Here is a 24,985-nt window from a genome sequence, read left to right on the forward strand (position 1 = left end):
CTGCTCATCAGATAACAAAGACTCTCTCATTTGGACGAGTTTACGCAAATGAGCAAGAGAAAATACGGGGACATATAACAACTCGTGCCTGATTTCAGGTCGTAAGTTACGAGTTAATATCTCTACTAGCTCCTGCTCTTCCATGGGTTGATCAAGCCGATCAAGCAAAGCCGAAATAGAGTCGTAAAATGCCTCAAATGTCTCATTTGACTTCATTTTTCGGCTTCTTATTTCTTCCTTTATGTCATATGAAGACCTAAACTCTTTGTATTGGTACTTTAAGGCTGCACAGAATGAGGCCCATTCAATCTGAGGAACTTGCTTATGGTACCTCCAATACCAGTCCTGTGCCTTGCCCGACAATAACAAAGGTATGTTTTTACACAGCTGAGAAAAGTCATCATTCAAGTTTTCTTTCGTCAGAGTTCTGACCCTATAAAGGAATTCGTCTACACTAATTCCATTGTGGGATCCGTCAAAACGAATATTCCAATCCCGAATGATTGTGGTTACCTTTTCAGGTCTTATGTTGGTGTTATGGTTATTTGAATTATCAATTAGTGAAGAATTGTTTATTGCGGACTGATTAGGGTTTGTGTCGGATTTTGGTAGAGATTTCCTATTTGTGTTTTGGGAATTATTCAGCTCCGTATTTGAATGTACGTCAAAACTTTGGGACGAATTGTTGCCTTTTTCTAATGGCGAAGGACCCAAGTTCAAATTTTTTAACATTTTTGCTACCGACTGTTCAACTATTCGACTTATATGGTTGTAATCTATCCGAACTTGAGGGGGGTTTACATTCCGGGGTTTATCATGTTTTTTGTTTGTCAATGGCGTATTCGGGGGTGTGTCGGGAGGACCCCCTTCAGCCCCTTCTTCCCTTCCACTTTCCCAACCAGCTAAGCTGTTTTGAACACGATCTTGAAACAGATTTCGTACCTGACTTCGGGTAAGATAGGACTTTGCCATAGCCCCTCTGGGTTTACCACGATTGCTGCTTACATTTTTAATTTTTTCTTTCCGAATCTCTGCCAAGGAACATTGCCTTTTACAGGACGGACACTCTGGAGAAGTAGATAAATGATTTTCAAGACAGTTTCTGTGGAAACTATGCTTGCATTCTGATAACGTTACAACATCTTGTTCATCGAGAATTGCATCTCCACAAACAATACATTTATTAGAAGACTCTGTGGCCGAAAGGTCCATCAACGGTGGCTGAGTCTGTGCTTGAGGAGGTGTTCGCTCCATTATGAGAGAATATTAAAATATAACCAATTTTCGGACAACTTGAGGATTTATCAATTGATGTAATACAGGTAATACAGTGTTCTACCATAGGGTGTGAAACAACGATAATAACTTGGTGAAATAAAAAGTGAATTGATTGCCAACAAAAACAAATCTATTATAAAGTATTCCAGAAAATATTTATTGAGACAAACCAGCACTTCTACCACACCTGCTCCAATTTACATGGACAATAATTCACAAACAGCAAATCTATTGTATATCCTAAGATAAATCAGAGGCTGATAACTAAGTCTAACAACAAAATCTTCAGGAATACTAAAGGTGACTTTATCTTTAGCAGGTAATTAAAAGCATTAAAACCCTACAAACTGAAAGAAATCCAAGTGCTCCTTTAGTTGATATGTCCGAAAATCATCAGACAATCAAAAATCCAAAGAAATCTTGTATTTTATCAAATTCGTCGAATCATACGCTTCCAAAATACACACTAAAGAAGTCATGAAATCTACTTACTTACTTGGATGGAATACAAGGGCATGAAAACGATTTGTTTTTACAACAAATAATATTTCCAAGGCCTCACGTTATGGGCGCCAATTTATGTAATGAACCATTTGGGATTTATTTATAACAGAAAGGCTTCTTTTATAATTAGAGTTGAGGAACGAATGGGAGTCATTAATGAGGCTAGCATTCAGTCGGCCTGGGGGGATTCTTGTTCCCACATACTCCAAATGAAATGGTCACTCATAAATAAATTTATAGACTCCCTACATCTATTGCTAACGACAAGACAAAACCAACAAATTAAAGTTCAGAGTGCCAACAACATTTCAGGTGACTTTCGAAATTCCCCTGTTGGACACTTTATCTGCAAAAATCTCTCTGACAATCTTTTTTCACTATTAACTCCTGCTGTTATGGAGTTCTGGGCTCTTTACCCTCCCTACCTGACATTAGCATAACCCAAATTGTTTACTGCTAAGTCCCTAAAACGAATCACCAAAGCTATATATTGATCACACCCGGTAAAACACTAAAAGAACGTATTTAGCAATTCATCTCAATTCATAATTTATTCTAGAGAATATCATAAATAGATATAAATATGTTAAGAGCACTGGGAAATTCAAGAATTAATTAATAGGTAGTAATTAAGCCTGTCATTATTAACTAATTTATAGTAGTTCATATTTATCTTAAATTATCGTAGCGAAAGAACAAACTAAATCACCTACTTTTATGGCGTAGCGCACTTGCAATTTGTGATACTAGCAACGATGAATCAAAACAAAACCAGAAGTAGGTAAGGAAGTAAAAAAAAAATTTAAAACAACAACAATGGTTATGAAGTTACACGATCAGAGACAAGTTTTGATTCATTGTTGCTAGAGATCAGGTATCAACACGAAAGAATGAAATAGATTTAGGCAAAGCAAAATTAATAAAAAAATTTGTGTGTAATGATCATTTAAACTCACCAATTACGCTATTGATGCTGCCGCTGCGGGATGAGGCCTCGTCCTCTGCTGGCGCTGTTTGTTATGTGGGTGGAAGTAAATTTTGCTTTGCTATGATGATTATGTACATTAGATGCAATGATTTAACTCTTATAGCTAAACTTAATTATCGCTGAAGTTGACTTATTGATATTAAGGCTGCTTATTGATGTATAAGGTTGCAGTCTAGGAAATACTGATGAAGTTTATAGGTAGTCCATTTTGACCCATCAGGTTGGTACCAATTCTTTTCGGGATGCTAATAGGCTAGTTGGAGACGCTGATGGCTATTTGATGTTGCTAATTACCAGATAAACTCCATCTGATAAACCATTTAAAAATTACGTGTTGAGTGTGTAGTTATTTCGTCTGCTTTGGGATGATACTCTTGTAAAATGGCATTATATATGGGCCGATATACTGGACCAAAGTAGGTTGACTTCAGAATGGCGGTTTTGAAAGTTGGTAATTTGGATGGTATGTTTTTGGGAATCGTCAAATAATTGGGCAAGGTCGACTTGTATGGTTTTCATTCTTTTCATAAAGCGTTGTGAGGAAGTTGGAACTCGAAAAATGTATGTTTTTCCGCTTAAGCAGTAGCAGATAGAGATGTGCTTGGAGTTTTGCCGTCTTCTTTGTCACACAAGGCAAGCCTAAAACGCCCGCTTTTTGATAGATGTTTTAAGATGGAGTACACAACAAATTGTAAGAATTTGTGCGGTTATTGAAGATGCGACGTTTGGTGGTATGATTTGGCACATGAATGCGGTTACAAGGTTTCTCACAGAGCACTAATATTGTGGGGTGCTTGGGCACGTAGCCCAAGTACTTTATACGGCACAATCTGGCGGTTCTCCACTATTTGCAGAAGCTTTCTTCAAGATTAATGTAGAACTTTTTATGAATGCACTTAAGCGAAAGAAATTGCTTTGTAACAATTTACAGCACGAGGTGTTAAAATTAATATCGTCGTTAGAATAGCGGCCTGGCAAGCAAAAATAACAAAGAGCAATATTTCAGCATTTTACCACTTTTTCACTAACTGGTTTTGAAATTGTCTTACCTCAGGTAAATTGAATTTCAAAATTTTGGAAATATATATTTTTTTAAGGTTATTCAAGTTTAGGGATGATTTAATCATTAATAGAAGAATTTTTGAAGTTTACTCTCTGATGGTTGCGGAAGAAAAGAATGTTGCTAAACCACGCCGCAGTCAAGAAAGGTAAGGTTAAGTAGATGTCAAACTAAGAACAAGTACACAGAGGATGTGATTAACATTGTTATTGTGTTATCGAGAGATTGATGATATGTTGTGTACAGTACTTCCTGCTGAGGAATTCCGTTAAAATTTGAGTAATTAAAATTGTGTGTTTGAAAATAATAAAAATCAAATTTATCACATTACACCTTACCATACAGAGGAATTGTTATAAGTAGAAAAACAAAGCTTAGAAAATCTTAAGGTGTGAATAATAGTCCATTGCTTCAAAAAGTCGAACTTAAAATAGCTGTTTTTCTGTTTCTTAAATACATTTTTTTTCTCCAAACTTTGTCATGTTTGTAAGGCTTTTTCTCCTTAAGAACAGCGAAAAATGGAAAAACAAAGTTGAGTTTTGAAAAACTTGGAATGTGTAGAAGCGATTGGCATCTTTTAATTCTTAAAATGACAACATGAATTTTTTGATATTTGTCCTATGTCCGCAAAATTCCAAGTGACATCCAAATACCTTAAAATAAAATTGGATATTTGGACGTTTTGGAATAGTCCTCATAAAAGTTACCGCCATTCTTTTATGGAGACTATTCCAAAACGTCGAAGTGTTCGATTCCCTATGTTTAAATGTATGTATTGGAGAAGTTTTTTGACCATTAAGAACCCCAAACGCAAATTTGAGGGAATTGAGTCAGAAAATGTAAAATACCTTAAATAGGACTGTGCAGTTATATAGAGGCTATTCCAAAACGTGGACCTAGGTCCACAATTTTTGGTAGAAATGTTTCTTGATCGCAAGGAAACATAATTGCCAAATTATAGCTAATTCGGTCAGAAACTGTTGCTGAAAACGTAAAAATATCGGAGGAATATGGGGGATATTCCAAAATATGGACCTATGTCCACAATTTTTTGTAGATGAGCTTCTTGGCCCCTAGGAACACAAAACGTCAAATTATAGCTAGTTCGGTCTGAAAAATGAAACCAAAAAACGTCAAAATAACGAAAACCAGCGTGACCGGAACATGGGGGTTATTCGAAATCATGAAAACTAGGAGCGCTTGGCGTGGAATTGTAGCTAATTCGGCCTGAAATATTGCTAAACACGTAAAAATGACGGAAATTGGGGGGTACAGTTATATGGGGCTATACCAAAACGTGGACCGATATAGCCCATCTTCGAACTTGACCCGCTGCAAACAAAAGACACATCCTCCCAAAAATTCAGCGTCCTATCTCCATTTTTGTGGACAATCTTCATCTAGTTCGATGATGGGCTCTATCGGTCCACGTTTTGGTATAGCCCCCATATAACGGTACCGCCCGATTTCAGACATTTTGGCGTTTTTTTTCACATTTTCCAACCGAATTAGCTATAATTTGACATTAAGGGTTCCAAGTGATCAAGAAACTTATATTCCAAAAATTATGGGCATATGGCCATGTTTTGGTATTGCCCCCATATAATGGTACTTCCCGATATTCGGCATTTTGATGATCTAAGCTACAATTTTTAACCGAACTAGCTGTTGTTGGACACTTGAGGTTCTCAGCGGTCACGATAATTTTTCACCAAAAATCGTCAATATCGGTGTATGTTTTGGTATAGCCCCCATATAGCGGTACCTCCCAATTTTCAGTATATTAGCTACAATTTTTAACCGAACTAGCTGTAATTTGACATTTGATGTTCTCAGCGGTCACCAAAGCTCTCCACTATTATCGTCAACATTGGTCCATGTTTTGGTATATCCCCCATATAATGGTACCCACCATGTTCGGTATTTAGAGGATTTTAGCTACAATTTTTGACCGAACTATCTGACATTTGAGGTTCTCAGTGGTCCCGAAACTTCTCCATCAAAAAAAAAATTCTGGTATAGCCCCTATAGATCGGTACTTTGTAATTTTCGATATTTTGACGATTTTAGCTAAAAACTTTAACCGAACTAGCTGAAATTTTACATTAGAAGTTCTCATAGGTACCGAAACTCATCCAACAAAAATTGTTCACATAGGTCCATGTTTTGGAATATCCCCCATATATATTGAACACATTTTTATACCCCCAGCATTTATGCTAACGGGGGTATATACACTTTCATACGGGCAAAATGTGCCTCATCGAAATAATGGTTTTAGACCCAAAGTATGTTTGGACGAAAGTATGTTTAGACAATTTGGAGTCGATTGAGCAATGTCCGTCCGACTGTCTGTCTGGCTGGAGCGCACGATAAATCTCGAATGGATTAACCGATTCGGTCCAAAATTTGGCTTCCGTAATATTTTGCCCAAACTTAGTTTAAGTTCAAAGATGTGCACGATAACTCTTGAAGGAAGTAACCGATTTGAGTCATACTTTGCACATAGTGAAATTTCACTAGACTTAGATGAGGTTCCAATATGGACTCAATCGGTCCACTCCTTCGGGTACCTCCCAAACAAAATTTCGGATAAGTTCACGAATCGCTTTGATTTTTGTTGCAAAAACTTGTATTCATTGCCCTCCATACGACGGCACAAGTTTCATCAGGGGCAAGTCCATACTTCCCGAGAAAATAGCCTGAAAGGTGCGAAAAGCCCCTATGACACCGTGTGTAGTGGATGGAGCGCAATGTAACTCTCGAACGGATCTGCCGATTCGGTCCAAAATTTGTCCTTCGTAATATTTTGTCCAAACATAGTTCAAATTCGAAGATAAGCCATATCGGTCCACTCCTTCAGGTACCTCCCCCACAAAAGTTCAAAAATGTTCGGAAAAATTGTGCGCACGATAACACTTGAAGGGAATGACCGATGTAATCCAAACTTTGCACATCCTAATATATCTACCAGATATAGATCAGGTTCGAATATTGACTATATTTGTCTACTCCTTCTGGTACCTCTCACACAAAATTTCGGATAAGTTCACTTTTAGACCTGCTCTCGAATCACTGTGATATTTATTGAAGCGATTTGCATTCGCTACCTCCACTACGACAGTAAAAGTTTTTTCAGGGGCAAGTCCATATTTCTTAGTAAAACAGCCCGAAAGGTGTAAAAAATCCCTATGTCACCATATGTGGCGTTCGGAGAGCACGATAACTCTCGAACTGTTCAGCCGATTTGGTCCAACATTTGGTCTTCGTCATATTATATCCAAACTTAGTTTCATGGGGCAATACCGGTCCGCAACTTCCGGTACTTCTCCCCAATATTTAAAAAATATCACTAAAATGCAAGGACGATATCACTTGAATGGGGCAACCAATTTGTAACGTTGGATAACATTTTGTCAAAATTTTGTTTATCTTCTAAAATGGCCCATATCGGTCCTCCCTAAGGGTTCCTCCCCCACAAAAGTTCAGCATTTGTGTCTTAGTGCAGTTAATTCATAATCCACATTTTTTCGGCAAGTTCAAATGTCCAAAAATTTCTGAAGAGACCTTAAATACATTCGATCTGTCCTTGGGTGAAAGTTTCACTTCACATTGGCTGAGGGTATATATCAGTCGGCTTTGCCGACTGACATTTTTTACTTGTTAAATACTTTTTTGACCTAATTTAGGCATATGGGGTATCCGTGATCGAACAATGATTGCACCTAACAGGAAACAAATTATGGTGGATGGTATAAAACGATCGGCCCGGCCGAACGTAATATTTTTTATTTGTTTTACTTTATTTTCTAATAATAGGCAACCTTTTTTTTAAATTTTTCGTGACAAGAACATTTTTTGGTCCACATTTTTTGGGTTGTCAAAATATTTGGATATTTTGTCGGAGTGGAAGTGGAAACAAAACTGTTTGGACTCCGAAATCATGGATGTAAAATAAAGTTGTGTGCCGCATTTGAAAGCTCTGTATAACTATTGTGTTAATGTTCTCTGGATAGTGCAGCAGCCTCAACTAATAATGCCACAGGCTTGTCAGATATCCTGCTGATGGTCATTATCCGCAACGTACTACTGTTCAATAAAGCTTTTATTTAAGAAATTCTTCTACTTGTCCCTTTATTATTCTAGATTTAGAAAGAACTTACGTTATTAGTCATAACCGATTTTATTGATATAATTTAGAGATCATTAGTCGCTAATCGATTTCACGGTAACTAAAAATAGAAACCAACAAAATGAAATTAATACAGCTTGTGACAAATATCTGTAAGAATATCACACCATGATTAAAGTATTGGTTCATAAATTTAGATTTGATGCCCATACATAAATTTGAAATAAAAATATTAATGGACTAAAAATATTAATGGATTTTTAATAACATCGAATTAACATACAAATTATACATTTTTGCGAATTTGAAAAGAAAGTGTTCTAAATTATATTGGGAAAATCATAATTTATACCAATCATATAAAGACACGCATCTCCACATTCACCATTGTTGATAAGATTATAAAGAAAGATATCATTTTACCATCTGAATAAATCAATACATGTTTATGGACGTGGGCGTTGTACGACCACCATCAACGAAATCCACTTAGTATTCACAAAACGTCAAACATTTCATATAATTTTGATATGTATGTAAATTTTCATAGTTTTCTCATCACCATCATCATGATCATCATCTATATCATCATTAATGTATTGTGTTTTGTATGGATTGTCTGTCTGTCTGTCTACGGTAGACTAACGAACGAAGACGAATCATCATCCATCCACCTATTGTTGAATAAAAGTGATTTTTAACACTTTTGTTCGAAATGATATCTTCAAGTTTCAAGTATGGCAAACAGTAAATAAAGCCACAAATTGTGGCAGACAGACGGCGGGCGGAATCGATAAATAATCCCACAAAATGTCAGTAAATCGCATGTTTGTGGCCACAATCCAGCGGAAGTCAATAAAACAAATTGCAAATTAAAAATACAAAAAAAAAGAATGAAACAAAAAACTTAGCGTTAAACAGAGCAACGAAAGAGGTGGGGAAAATGAACGTTAGTTTAGTCAGTGATATATGTTATTATCATTACTGGCCAGGCTGTGGAAAATACGACAGGTATGGGTAGGCTCTATATGATTAGTATGCATAAATAGCTTCGACCCAAGGTCCAATACAATTTCTACCAAGGTTGTTTAAAATGTACGATGTTGTAACTCATTCCTTAGGGAGTTTTAAGCGTTTAATTCTTTTGCAAATTTGATATGTTCCCCCGTAAATTCGCATAATACCCTCCCTGAATTATATAAAGTATATCTCATAATAAGCCAAGTCAATATTTTGCCAGCCTTGCAAACTTGCAAAATAAAGTAATTTGATAGTTTGAATTTGAGTTGTTTTCATCGGCCACAATTTTGTTTTGTTGTTGGGGTTGGTGTTGGTGGTTAACTATGAAACGGTAGCAGCTGTAAGTCGCCAACCATGCAGATTTCGACTTAACTTATGGTCGGGGTTAATGAAATGCTAACTTGGCTATTGAAAACATAAAAATTTCAACTAATTTTTTTGGTTTGAATAATTTTCATATCCACCAAAAATATAATTATAAATTATTTGTTTTAGGTGGTGGTGGTGGTGGGGGAGATTCGGATATCTCTCAAAAAAAAAAAAGGCAATGAAATAAACTGTAAACTAACTTTACTGCATCAATGAATGAATGAATGTTAACATTTGGTCAGCAGTAATTTTATGCTGACCACAGGGTTGGTTGGTTGGTTGGCTATTTATTCAACAAATCAAAGGTGGTAGCGCTGGCGTATATTAATCACCAACGGTGAACTATGAATAATAACGAACAAAAGTTAACAAAAATTTAATTTGAAATAAATCATAGTAATAATGTGTGTTGCTTTTTCATTATCATCTGTGTAAACAAAAGATTTATTTGCAATTTTTTTTTCTGTTTGTAACAAAACCGAAAGATATATGTGATTGACTTCAAATGGCATTTGTCGGTCTTGAAATTTCATCAGATTTACTTTTTTTCTGGTATTGATTTCAATTTCTTTAGTATTAGTTGTTTGTACAACAACACCTGCTTGCAATTACATACCACAAAAATCTGAATTTGATGTATATAATTCAATGTAGATCACTGTTATTTGATGTAAACTAATATCTCGGCCTTGACATCAAATATTAATTTGTAATTGAGAAGTGTAAATATCTCAATTAGCACACAAAGTTGTTTGAAGTTGGAGAAATAAGAGGGGGTGTTTTGTTTAATAAACAATTATGTCATGCGTTGGAATGCAAAACAAAAAACAAAATATTAAATGGGAGACACTCCTTCATTTAATTCGGAAACTAAAAATTCATATTTTTGCAAAGGGAATAAGGTAGGTGCGGCAGTTTGGAATTATTTTCCTCTTTCGGTATCTCAGGCCTCCTCCAATTGCAGATGAAACAAATATGAATGTAGTTAAGTTCGGACTGGGCAAACTTTTTATATACTTTTGAAGTAAAATGGAACAATTACTCTCTTTTGGTTTATGAAAGTACTACGCTCTTCCACCATGCTAACTGCGGAATATCACTTCATTTCAAACAAAGTTTACTACCAATGCGACATCGATGTTTTCTACCCAGAGGGAAAAAAGTCGATTAAGAATCAACACGTATGGTGTCAACATTAGCACAGGCATGCTCAATTTTTTTTTACCACGGCTGTTGTCATTTTTTGAATCTGACCACGAATGGTGTCAATATGAACACATTCGTGCTCAATTTTTAATATTTCGACCACAATCGTGCTCAGTTTGACCACGGTACGTTGTCAATTCTCGAAACCGTTGACACCATCTCGTTGTCAAATTGACAACAGCGTGCTCATTTCGACCACAAACGGTGTTGATACACTATCAACAACGGATGTGGTCAGTTTCACCACGTATGGTGTAATTTTTTCCCTGGTTGTACCGATTCAGTATCTGAAATACGATGTAACAGTCATTCCATTTGGACAATGGGTGTACAACCTGAAAATACGTCAAATCAGGAGATGCCTTCATATTGGGTATATATCAAGATTTCACAAATTTCAGTTGACAATGTGGCTATAACCTTAAAAATGCCGAAAATCGGGAGGTAGTTTATATGGGGCTACATACAACCGCGGACCATTACTTGTAATCTTTGCAGGAATGCTATATATCACCAACAAAGACTACATGCTGAATGTTACCACTTTCTGTAGGACTATGCGGCTTATACCTTGACAATAACTAAAGTCGGGCTGCACCGTTCTATGGGCGCTATATCAAAACGTGGATCTACACTGATAAAATTCTGAGGGAAAGTTTTGTAGCAACAAAGAAAAATAAATACCAAATTTCATAATGTGAACATGTGGAAAAAACCTTTAAAATATCGAAATTTGGGAGGTACAATTCTATGGGGGCTCTATGAAAATGTAGACCTATACTAATAATTATCTTCTGGAATATTTTATGCCACCATCGAAGACTAAATACCAAATTTCATCCATTTCAGTTTGATAATGACTCTGCAATCTTCGAATTACTCAAAATCGGGAGAGACCGTCCTATGCGGCTATATGAAGAGGTGAATCGATAACGACAATTTTCTGGTGGAAAGTTTTATAAACCCCAAAGAAGATTAAGTACCAAACTTTAGCCATTTTGGTGTGATATTGAGGCCACAACCTGCAAAATACTGAAAATCGCGACGTAACGTTGTATTAGAGCCATATCAAAAAGTGGACCGATATAGGCCATTTGCAAAACCAAACATGCTAGGAGCAATCTGTACATCTGTACCAAATTTTAAAGCTTTATTTTAAATATTGTGATTTGTATCTAGATTTCAACAGACAGACGGATGGACAGATGGACATGGTTATATCGGCTTCGAATTTTGTGCTTTAAACGGAATGACAAATATAAATTAATACTCCATTTTATCGCGGAGGGTATAAAAACGGAGGTGCTTAAAAGGTGATGAGGTAAAGACAACAATAAACCATTTGACAATAAATAGGAGATGCTTTTGAAACAGCATCAGCTAGTTCTCACAGACTGACGGCAAGAAAATATACATACCCGATGAACATCAGATAAGATTTTATGCTGAAATGATAGAGGCATAAGTGTCCTTTTTAGCATATAAAATCGTATATGAAATGATTGGACAATAGCGCGGTTCAGGGAGGGTAATTCCACCAATGACAAGATCTTCAACTAGCTGCAAATCCTGGAGAAGCTCTAAGAACTACTTACCGAGAGTTTCCAGCTTCTTGTCAACTATAATTATAAGCTATTTCAAGCAATGTTTAAATTTCTTTACTTGATGCCATTAGCTGATACCCTACTGCTAAGCTAAATAGAAAACAATTAAAAAACATTAATTAATGACCTGTTTCACTAAGACGATTCGAAGACAAATTCGTTCAAACTATTACCAAACTTCTGCTTTTTGACAAATATTTTATTCATTTTTGTTTTCAATCAAACAAACCTTTTCATCAACAACAGGAGTTTGGCATTACTTCCAACGAATTTGTCTTATAATCGTCTTAGAGAAACGGGCCATAAGTTCGGCAGGTCCGACTTTTTTATGTCTTCTACCATGAAATATTCTCAACTTATTTTTTTACAATTTTATGTGGAGACTTTTTTGAGCACTTAGAACCCCAAATGCCTTATTTTAGCTAATTCGGTCAGCTAATAATGGGCTATACAGCTATCTGTGGGCTATACCGTAACGTGGGTCAATGTCCAAAATTTTTTGATAGAGAAGTTTTTAATCGCTACGAAAAATAAATTCTAAAAACCTGAAATCGGAGCTAGCGTTTTATGGGGCCATGCTAAAACATTGACCTATGTTTACAATATTTGTGTGACAAGTTTTGTGACCAACGTCAAATTACATGTACTTCTGTCAAGAAATGTAGCTAAAATACTCAAAATACCTAAAATCATGAAATACTGTTATTTGGGTGCTATACCAAAACATGGAAATATGTATATTCAAAAATTTCGGCGGAGAAGTTTCGTTGCTGCAGGGAACATCAAATGTCAAATTACGGGTAGTTCAGGCAAAAAATTAGCTAAAACTCTCAAAATACCGCAAATCGGGAGGTAGCGTTATATAGGGACTATACCTAAACATGGACTTAATTAGACATTTTTTGGTGAAGAAGTGTTGTGACCCCTATAATCCTTAAATATCAAATTATTTCGGTAAAATGTTTAGCTAAAATCATGAAAATACCGAAAATCGGAAATTGAGGTCTATAGCAAGGCTTGGACCTATGTCCAAAAAATTTTTGAAGATAAGTTTTTTTACCTCTGGAAGCCCTAAACGCCAACTTATAACTAATTCGATCTGAAAATGTGGCTTAAAACGTCAAAATACTTCAAATCTGTCGTTACCGTCATATAGGGGTCATTCCAAACCACGGACCTATGTCCATAATTTAAGGACAAATTTCAGGTAGAACGTTTTATACTCCCAAAAGAACGGAATGACACATTTAATTATTCCCTCCGTATTATGGTGGAGTTTATACCCTCCACTGTTTTGTAGAATATCAATCTTCTGAGGGCGAGTATTTCGGGTATTATCAATCATATACGAGTGGGAGTAAGTAATGAAACCAAAACTCCGGAAGCGCTTGCTTTTGTTGTAAGAAGATCTCCATTCCTCTCTGTTTTTCGCTTGACTTTTTGGAATACCGCGCCTTTTCATTACTTCATCCACTTGTATGCTCCATCGAAGCTTAGGCCTGCCAATTCTGCGTGCACCGCCATGTGGCATGTATTCATACGCCTTTTTAGCGGGTTCATCATCGCTCATTCTCATGATATGGCCTAGCCAACGCAATCGTTGCATCTCGATACGTTTAACTATATTCACCGTCAACGCAAATCGGCCCGTAGATCTTTCGAAGAATTTTCCTCTCAAACACACCAAGCACTGCCTTATCTGCTTGCGCAAGTACCCATGCTTCGGAGCCATACATTAGCACGGGTAGTATCAGCGTTTTGTATAGTGTTATTTTTGTTTGACGAGCTGTGGCTTTGTTTTTGAAGTGCTTACTTAAGCCAAAGGAGCATCTGTTGGCCTATACAATTCTTCTTTTTATTTCACAACTGATGTCGTTTTTTGTGTTTTCGGCGGTGCCGAGGTATATGAAGTCTTTTACTACCTCAAAATTGTAGGAACCAACTTCCACAGTTGGTCCGAGCTCTATGGCGCTTTGGCGTCGACACCATCAATTTGGTCTTTTCGCCGTTTACCGCCAGACCCACTTTCGCAGATTCTGCTTCGACCTTCCTAAAGGTATCAGTTACTTCCTTTACTGATCGTCCTATGATGTCTATGTCATCAGCATAGGCAAGTAAAATGTGGCTATTGGTGTAAATTGTGCCATTTTTTTGGCATTTGCAGCTCGTATTACCTTTTCCAGCAAAATGTTGAAAAGATCACACGAAAGGCTGTCTCCTTGTCTGAAACCTCTTTTGGTACAAAATTCTTCGGAGAGGTTCTTTCCAATTTTAACTGAGGACCTAGTATCAGTTAAAGTCATCTTACAAAGCCGGATGAGCTTTGCGGGGATACCAAATTCAGACATTGCGTGGCATAACTTTGATCGGAGGGGACTGTCGAATGCTGCTTTATAATCGACAAAAAGGTGAAATGTGTCGATCTGCATCTCTTGGGTCTTCTCTAGGATTTGCCGCAGGGTAAATATCTGGTCAATGGTGGACTTGCCAGGTCTAAAGCCACATTGGTTGATTGCTGTTTTTACCTCATCTTGGCCGGGCGGTATACATTCTATACCATCTTCTGGGATTGGATCTGTGGTATCATCGTCTTCGCTACTATTGGATACCAGCAGATTGGAGAAATGTTCCTTCCATATCCTGAGCACGCTATCTGTATCTGTTACCAAATTACCTTGCTGGTCTCTGCAGGAGGATGTGCCTATACCAAAGCCATCTGTTAGATGTTTCACTCTTTGGTAGAATTTTCGGACTTCATTCTGGCTCCTGTACATCTCGATTTTTTCACACTCCCGCTTTTCCATTTCTCTCTTTTTCTTGTGGAAAAGACGTTTCTCTTCTCTCCTTTTCTCCCGATATCTCTCTCGTGCGCTACGCGTTGCTACTGATTGTAAAGTAGCTCTATATGCCGCATTTGTCTCTTCGGTAGCAGCACGACACTCCTGATCATACCATGAATTCCTTTGTGGAGGTCTCTGGAATCCAAGTATGGATTTTGCGGCTGTTTGCATGGAGTGGGCAATATGTTGCCATTGTGTTGTTATGTTATCGGGACAAGGAGTGCTCGCGTTAAGCAATTGGGCTAGTTGAGTGGAATATGCTATGGCTATCTGTTGCGTTTGCAGCCTATCGATGTCCAACTTCCGCGTTGTGTCTGTTCGTGCTTTATTTGCAACGTTTAGACGGGTACGTACCTTTGCTGCAACAAGGTAGTGGTCCGAATCAATGTTTGCGCCTCGGAACGATCGTACATCCAACACGCTGGATGAATGTCTTCCATCTTTACAACATGATCGATTTGATTACTTGTTCTTTGATCTGGAGACAGCCAGGTGCCCTTATTAATATCGAGATGATTAAATCTGGTACTGCTAACTACCATGTTTTTTGCAGCTGCAAAGTCTATCAGCCTCATACCATGGTCAGATGTTTCACTGTGGAGACTGAATTTCCCGACTGTTGGGCCAAAGATATTCTCCTTTCCAATTTTGGCATTAAAATCGCCTAGAATAATTTTAATGTCATGGGCAGGGCAACGGTCATATGTTTCTTCTAAGCGCTCGTAAAATATATCTTTGGTCTGTTCGTCCTTTTCTTCAGTGGGAGCATGATCGCAAATAAAGCTGATGTTGAAGAATTTAGCTTTTATTCGAATTGCATCAAGTCTTTCATTCACTGGAGTGAAGCTGGATACCAGATGTTTTAGTCTCCGACTAACTACAAATCCGCAACCAAACTCATGCTTTACGTCATGGCAGCTATAATACAGTGTGTCACCTTTAGGTGTTGTTGTGACGCCTTTCCCAATCCATCGTATTTCCTGTATGGCAGTAATATCGGCCTTGTACTTTTCAAGTACGTCTGCCAATGCGAAGACTGCACCTTCTCTATAAAGAGTGCGAACATTCCAGGTGCAGATTCGCAGATGATGGTCCTTAAAACGTTTGCGGGGTTAGTCAACTTTAGAGGGTTTCGTTTTTCTTTTCTTTCGTTTTTTCATAGTAGGATGTTTTTTTCTAGGGGAGGGTTACTAACCCGACGCCCAAACCCAAGTTTTTAACGTTCTTATGGGCGAACGCGCGGCACATGTTAGCTCACTACCTTTAACGGGTGTTAAAGGCAGTTCCACTTGAGATGAAAGAGGGACCAAGATAAATCCTGGGCTTTGCCATGTTAAAGCCGGTCAAGACCGTTACTTGGTATCATTCATCCCCTACGTCACCCGTAACTATTACCTCAGCGTAATATTTCCTAAAATCCCCACCGTGCAGTTCATTTCTAAATTAAATTCTCCGTAATCCACTTAAAGTGAACTTTGCTAATTACTTTTATCTTCTATTTAATCATTTAAGTGGACACTGGGTACGGGTTTTTACAGTTCTTTTGCATACTCCGAACAACATTGGCTAGATGGTGGCTGGCAATTGTTTTTGTTGTTGCCACTTTTATTTAATAACATTTCATTCGTCGATATTATTTAATTGACAATATAAGCAGTGTTGTTGCTGTTGGCTGACTGGCTAGTTGGTTGGTTGCCTTTCATTGAATCAATAGTGTTAAAAACTGACCCAATTTACCCATAGCCCAGACTAGCTGAGTAGCTTAACTACTCAAAGTTCCGAGTGCCAAGCCAAGTCAATAACATCATTGCCATGTGTGCGGTCGTTTTGTTCGGCTTGGATCATTGGTCTGGCTGGCCACTTGTCCACCAATATTTTTGTTGCAGAGTTTGTATGCATGTTTCGGTATTTTTTAGTTGTACTTGTAATGAATACAGAATATTGCGGCAGCTTGCCACTAAAATGGACACACATTTTTTTAGTATGTATGTAGATATTGGTATGTACGTATGTATATCATTCGACAAACAGATTGTTATAAAACAATTTGAATATTGATCAATTGTGGCGGAGGTGACACCACTGCTGCTGATGAGAATCAGGAGGGCCATGCAGAAAGAAACCAACTGAACAGAAAACATTTAATTAAACTAACCGACCACCAGTTTTAAATTTAACCATTTTTTCTGTTTTCATGGGAATAAATTTGGTTAATTGAATATATTCGTTGTTGTTTTCGTTTAAAATCAATTCGTTTGAGATTTAAATGTGTTTTTTAAATCGCATTGAAAGGGAAAGCAAGTGTAGCCGTTTTGAGTTGTCAATTTGTTTTAGATTTTATTTAAATATTTGGAATCAAGGCGAATTCATAAAGTACTGACATAAGCCAGCTGGTTGAATATGAAACGTCAAACCCTTTTGTAGTAAAATTTTGTCATTTCCCCAACAACATAAATAAAATTTTTTTGACATAACATATTCATTGCCACCATGGTACAAATACACAGGTAGCCGCATCGGCAATTGTTGGCAACATAAGATGTCAAAATTTGACATCAATTCAATGCAATTGACACATTATGTTCCCATCAGCTGGCATGATAATGCTACCTGTATTATTGTACCATGATTGCCACTACCTCATTCATTTTACCCCCCGTTTACACATGCAAGTGACAGTTCGAAAAATACCAATACACTCACACATATTCACTGCCACACCAACTAACAACCTCACTGCCGACAAATTTTCCTTGTCAGTAATCAATGTAAGTGCTTTGAAAGTAACTTCAATTTTTTTCCGAACGTTTACACATGCAAGTGTCAGTTCGAAAAAATTGAAGTTTCGACTATAATATGTATACACAACTGTCTGCAAGTTACTTGCATGTGTAAACGGGGGGTTACCATGTTTAGAATATTTCTGTGTGAATTTTTAGTTTGATATTTCATAGGCTATTAGATCCAACATAAATTTGTGTAAGAAATGTTTAGTTCTGCTTCTAATTCTGCAACCCCACTCACGGTGCGCCTGAATCAACATTAAATAGAAGATGCTTACACCTGGGAAGTTTTTGCGGATTCTGAAACTACAATGTTCATATATGACAACAAAACAAAAAATCGCCGGAGCGCTTTCTAAATAAATCGCGATCAAAGTTTAAATTTTTAGGGTTTTTTAGGATTTCACGGCAAGTCCTATCTAAATAGGTCTACAAAAATATTGTAGAGAATTTTCACTGCTATAACATTTTCTTTAGTCCCATTCTTTAGACCGCAATTTATTTAAAAATCCTTCCAGCTATTTTTTCTTGTTTTTGGTTTTTTCTCATCTATGCACATCGCTGTTTCAGAATCCGCAAAAACTTACCAGGTGTAAGCGGTTTTCATTTAAAGTTAGTTAAGGCGCGCCGTGCATGACATTATTTTATAAGGAGGCATTACAGTCAGTGCATTGTCCGACATTGAAATTCTATATCTCAACTATGGTTAAACCCACGAAAAAATGAAGGAATAGATAGAGAGAATTCACAGCTACAATATTTTTTCTAATCCCATTTCGATATGACCTGTAGTTTCCAAGCAAAATCGTGAAAACTTAAAAAACACTAAAAATATAATTTGATCGTGATTTTTTTTAAATCGCTCAGGCGATTTTTTTATTTTTTAATTTTTATACGCACCATAGTTGTTGTTGTTGTGACAGTGTTTTATTATTATGTTTGTATGTTCGTTCTCCTGTTCAATCTGGCTCTGGGTCTATCTCCAGTTCCAGGAAGTTGGCTACTTCGATGGGATGTAATCACAGATCCACTGGAGTCAGATGAGTTGGCTTGGCGGGGCAGTTTAATAGGTGCTTAGTATCGTGCGGGCCCATGCCGCATACTGGGCAGATGTCTTGCACGGTGCGATCGATTCCCGCCCAATAGGAATTTAGGCGACTGCAATATCCCGAGCGTAATTGAGCCAAAACTACTCTGGTTTGTCGTGGCAGCTGACGCTCTTCAGCTGCGATAGATGAGGGATGTGCTCCGATGACTGCATTCACACAATAATTGCTTATGGTCTTAGCAACTGGGCCGTGGGAATGCTGTTCAAACCTGCCTGATATGCCTGTTGATCTAGAGGTTCTCTCCTATATTGTTGGACCGTCGTCTGTAGATCATGAATATCCTTCTTGATATGCCTGGGTGTATCGGTGGCCAGCAGATGGTGATTGGGATGGCTCTCACGGTAACACCCGAGCAAGTACTGCAACGATAGCATCTCATTATGTTGTCGTACTGGAAGAATTTTTGCCTCCTCATGTAGATGGTCCACTGTAGATTTTAGGAGGCACCCTGTTGCTGTTCTCAGGGCGGCGTTCTGACAAATTTGAATCTTATCCCACTGCGTGTCACATAAATTCGGGGACCAAACTGGCGCCGCATAGCTTACCACAGACCGACCTATCGCTTTATACGTGGTCAACAAGGTTTCTTTATCTGCACCCCAAGTGCTGCCGGCTAGGGACTTGAGGACCTTGTTCCTACATTTCAGTTTATCACAAATAGCTGTGGCATGCGCGGACGACGTGAAAGTTGTGTCGAATGTGACCCCTAGAATTTTGGGGCAGTTTGTGGTCGGAATTCTGCTACCATCGACCCTGATATTCAACTCTCTTCTATACTATCCATGTGGTGAACAGAGTGGCCGTCGATTTAGTGGCGGATATCTGCATAGGTTCACGTTTTGGTCGACCGACAAATTTTTGAAAAAACCGACATTTTTATCTCTAATCAAACAACCAATTCCTTGACGAACTGTACATGTATTTAATTTTTTGAATAACGCACACGCATTTGCTTAGGTAAGCCCCTTAGGGGGAAACTTTCAGTCTATACAAGGCACATTATAGAAGGCACATTTATAGAAGATGATAATCAGCAGTATTTTTACTTTTTTGTAAATTTGGTTTTCAAAATGTAATAGGGTCTACTCATGAAACTTCGAAATTTGCTACCTCTTGTGCCAGACACTGAAAATAACACATAAAAATATTTTAGTTTTTAGGAGAGAAAGGAGGTGAAGGAGCTCCCTTTCTCCCTTCTTACCCATAAGCTCAAAACATTTTCATGAAAATTTTCATAGTCTGGCACAAGACTACCATAAAATACTTCGTTGCAACCTAACCAAAGGATTACACATGCAAGTAACTTGCAGACAGTTGTGTATACATATTATAGTCGAAACTTCAATTTTTTCGAACTGACACTTGCATGTGTAAACGTTCGGAAAAAATTGAAGTTACTTTCAAAGCACATTACATTGATTACTGACAAGGAAATTTTGTCGGCAGTGAGGTTGTTAGTTGGTGTGGCAGTGAATATGTGTGAGTGTATTGGTATTTTTCGAACTGTCACTTGCATGTGTAAACGGGGGGTAAACGTGTAATAAAAATGTCCTACGACAGTTCTGAATGTTTTATATTTACATTTTGATTCACATTTGTTCCATTTTAGAGGATTTTCAAAACGTATTAATGTTTTTCCGGAGAATATTTTTAGAACGACTATTGTTCAATACTTTCTTTGAAGACCAAACTTATTACTCTGTGTGTTGCGTGTGCGTTCAAATAAGATTTTCAATAACAACAATGATGTTTTTGTAAATTTATTAGTTGTTGTAATTCATGCATCTACCTTATATAAATATGCCTTGATTGACAACATTGAATTTTGATTGGTTTTATTTTCTATTTTTGAAAAAAAAAATAAACATTAAATTCTCTTCGGCTAAACAATTTACAAAAATTAATCACGATATATTTTATATAGCAATTCGATCGCGTTAGTAAGTAAAATCCTTTTAAAAAAATATAAAAAATATGCTGATCTTTGGACCTATACAAGATCGTGAGCTATCGAGAAATGTGAAAACGTATATGGATACAACATCGAACATCTTGAATATAGCAAATGACAAATTTAAAAGGTAAGTTCGATGGAGTTTCTACCTCATAAAGAATGAGTTGTATGAAGTAGCGCCTTAAATACATTATGTGAGATCAAGAATTTTCAATTAAGAACGCATGTATATCCGTTGGATGTCCGTATGGTTACAAAATCGGTGTTTATATCCTCAGCCATTAGGATAACGAGGGTATATAGACTTCGATACGACCAAAACGTGACTCATAGAAATAATGGTTTTGGGAAGGGTTTTTATTATGTTTGAATGAAATCCCTTTCACGGAAATTATGGTATATTCAGCTCTGTCCATTCATCTGTCTGACTAGGATAACTCTTGGACGTATTAACTGATTTGGTCCAAAGTTTGTACCTCGTAATATTTTGTCCAGTGTTCAAAAGTGCAGTTTAAGGACATCGTTTTGAAATTGTTTGTCCTCGCAGTCCTTTTTGCAACGATACTCTTTTTTCGAGTACAAGTTAATTTTATCCTGAGAAAATTACGAACAACCCCTAGCGGCACCAACTACAATGCCGGATTATCACGAAAATTTAGGAAATAAATATCCAATTTCATCACAGGTAGTACTTTTTGATTACAACGATATAATTTTGTTAGTGGGCATATCATGTTCCCTGGCATGATGAACCCTAGGGTACCAACTAAAATGGATGATGGCACAATAACTAACTATCGAATAACTATCGAATATCCAAATATATAGGACCACTTCTTTATTCACCTGTCACCCTAAAGTTGCTGTCTTTGTGGTGATTTTTATAACTCCATTTCTCTCGATAATGGCCCTATAAGGGTAAAATTCTGCGTGATCGTCATTTTTTTTTGCACAGATTCTTCGTTTGTTTGCAGAGAGGCCAAGTTCGAAGATGGGCAATATCGTCATACACTTGGGTACAATTTTGAGTCGATGCATGTTCGTCCGTTTTTTCCACAGATTCTTCTTTTGTTTGCCGGCAGGACAAGTTCGAAGATGGGCAATATCGGCGTACGTTTTGGTATAGCCCCTATATGACGATACAAACCGATTTCAGGTACATATTTTGTGGTTTTTATCGGCCCAAATTTGGCATATATAGCAGATATAGGCCCACGTCAGTTATAGGTCAGTATTAACTGTTAGGAGTTCTTAGTTATACTTTCAGATCAAATTAGCTGATTTGCCAGCCACCAACGGTGAACAAACTTCTTCATAAAAAATTGTAGATCTAGGTCCACGTTTTACAATAGCCTCCATATAACGGAACCGCCCGAATTTTTTTCAGGTATTTGAATGTTTACATCTACATTTTTGGCATAAAGTGGCTGTAATTTGGCATTTATGGTTATCAGTGATCAACAGATTTCTCCGTTAAAAAATTGTGGTCTTAGACCAACATTTGGGTATAGCCCCCACATAATGATACAGGACGACTTCTAAGACCTTGACAATTTTATTGACATTTTCTGGCCAAATTAGATGTAATTTAGCATTTGTGGTTCCCAGTGGAGAAATAGCTTATATACCAAAAATTGTGGAGGTAGATCCTCATCTTGCAATATCCTCCTATATGAAGGTATCACCCCAAATTAGTTACTATTTGGTATTTAGGGTTTGAAGTGGTCAAATTACTTCTCCATCAAAAATTGTGGACCTAGGTCCTGTACTGCCTGATTTCAGGTATTTTGAAGAATGTTTTTAATTCTCCGTCTGGCTTTAATTTAGCATTAAAGGGGCCTCGGTGGTCAAAAAAATCTTCTCCCCCCATATAACATTATCGCTCAATATTTCATTTCAGTTTATAATATGTCATAGCGCAGGATTTTTTGATCAGCAAAAATGACCATGTTAGTCTGTCTGTCCGTTGAAATCAAGATTCAGCTTGTAATATTTAACCTAGAGTTTTACAATTCGGTACAAAAGTTTCTATTCTCCTAAGGTGCTCTGATGTAGTCCCCATATTCTTCTTTGGGCCCCAAAACTTATCTCCAGAAATTTGTCAGTATAAGTCCACGTTTTGATAAAACCTTCATAGGACGGTACCACTCGATTTTTGGTATGGTGAAGGTTTAATCTTTCATTTTCACATCGAATTAGGTGGAATTTTGTATTTAGTCCTCTTTGGGCTGAAAAACTTTCCTCTCAAAAATTTGTCTGTACAAGTCCACGTTATGAAATAACCTCCTATGTTGAAAGTTTTAGCTTCATTTGCACACCGAAATGACTGGAATTTTGTATTTTGACCTCTTTGGACTGCAAAACTTTCCTCCAGAAATTTGTCTGTGCAGTTCCACATTTTGATATAGCCTCTATAGGATGGTACCTCATTTTCACACCGAAATGGCTGGAATTTTACATTTCGACCGCTTTGGACTGCAAAACTCTCCCCCAGAAATTTATCAGTACAAGTCCAAGTTTTTATACAGCATCCATAGAACGGCACCAGTTAGCAGATTCCATTTCACCTAGGAATAAGCCTTGACGTGAGCTTAGTAGTAGAGCTTAGTACTTTCATATACGATAGGAAACTACACCTTTTTCAGATGTAATTCGAATCATTTTATTTGTAATTCGAGAATTCCATTTGTAGTTCTTAACATTTTATTTGTAATTAGAAACTTTCGAAAATTTCGAAATTTTAATTGTAATTCGAATTATTCCATTTGTAATTCGAATTATCCAATTTGTAATTTGAATTATTCTATTTGTAATTCGAGTTATTTCATTTGTAATTCGAATTATTCCATTTGTAATTCGAAACATTTCATTTGTGCACCAACATTTTTTTAATTTTTTTGTTTCAATTGCAAATGGAATAATTCGAATTACAAATAAAAAAATTCGAATTACAAATAAAATAATTCGAATTACAAATGGAATAAATCGAATTATAAATAGAATAATTCGAATTACAAATGAAATTCTCGAAAAGAAATTAAATTTCTTCGAATTACAAATGGAATAATCGAATTACAAATGAAATGTTACGAACTACAACTGGAATGTTTCGAATTACATCTGAAAAATGTGTAATTGTCCCCTTTTACTTCAATACAACTCGTGGTGAAGGATTTTAAAAGTTCGGCCCTGCCGAACTTAACGCCGTTATTACTTGTTGTTATTAACATTTATCTCCCATTACAGTTTCCTTCTAAATTACGACTGGCTGGTCTATACAATTCTTGGAATTCTCTTGACAAGTTGCCTTTGCTACTACTTATATGATTATAAACGAATTAGGGAGAGCAGAAGAAGGCGCCATGAAATGCAAATTGCAAATCAGAGGTAAAATTGTAACAGATTCGAAACTAGAGTAAAATATATTGTAATTCTCTTTTTTACAGGGCACCTCAACAACGTCGTCCCGGTGCAAGTTATCGGGACCACGAAATATTTCACAATGTCTTGCAAACAACACGACAGTATGTCGAGCAAGAGAATAACAACCATATCAGTACGCCATTGCAACCATATGTGTCCAGATTTACACGAAGTGGCAGAATATATGGAGACTATTATGAAGAATAACCAGGGCCACAGTTTCGGGAAATTGATTTTTATAGAAGGTTTGAATTGAAAGTATTATATTCTGAATAAATTATTCTTCTAAATGTTGATGCAAAATAAAATTCGTTATAGAGGAAAAACTTTTTGATCTTAACTTCTTCGAATGACTTCATCTTTTGATAATAAGAGGGAGGATGGCGTAGTCTTGAATTAAACATTCCCAAGATTTCCCAGCTGGTCTTGTTGTTTCGAGAGGGGCGATGAAGGAACAATTGTCAAAAGGCTTCGTGGACCATATATTGTAATGTGAGATTTGAGTTTGCTCAAAGGAAATCACTTTCTGGTACACAACGGCGGAGACGCTTGACTAATTGACGATTAAAAAATAAATTGTGGCATAAAACCGATTTCCTCAAACTTTGTATACCCTCCACCAGGAAAGAAAATGAAATAATTATTTTTTCTGTACTTTCATACCATTGACCACAATTTGTGGCGACCACTGGGAATCCTAATTACCAATATCATC

The 24,985-nt window shown here is 36.9% G+C and overlaps 1 protein-coding gene across 2 annotated transcripts; it reads left to right on the plus strand.

Annotated features, from left to right (window-relative positions):
- Nucleotides 1-20,770: 20,770 nt before the first annotated feature.
- On the plus strand, nt 20,771-24,701 carry LOC141406810 (uncharacterized). Of its 2 annotated transcripts, none has more exons than XM_073992859.1 (4): nt 20,771-20,974; nt 24,094-24,234; nt 24,294-24,515; nt 24,589-24,701. In XM_073992859.1, exons 1-3 carry the CDS (start codon nt 20,868-20,870, stop codon nt 24,475-24,477), a joined length of 432 nt encoding a protein of 143 aa, XP_073848960.1. In that variant the 5' UTR covers nt 20,771-20,867; the 3' UTR covers nt 24,478-24,515; nt 24,589-24,701. The 2 variants fall into 2 exon arrangements, with proteins under 2 accessions (XP_073848960.1, XP_073848961.1); XM_073992860.1 differs by lacking the exon at nt 24,589-24,701 and having other exon boundaries at nt 20,799-20,833; nt 20,893-20,974; nt 24,294-24,582.
- Nucleotides 24,702-24,985: the final 284 nt, after the last annotated feature.

This window comes from Musca autumnalis, unplaced genomic scaffold, assembly GCF_047663935.1.
Source record: "Musca autumnalis isolate F117 unplaced genomic scaffold, ASM4766393v1 scaffold_5, whole genome shotgun sequence".
Classification (NCBI taxonomy): Eukaryota; Metazoa; Arthropoda; class Insecta; order Diptera; family Muscidae; genus Musca; species Musca autumnalis.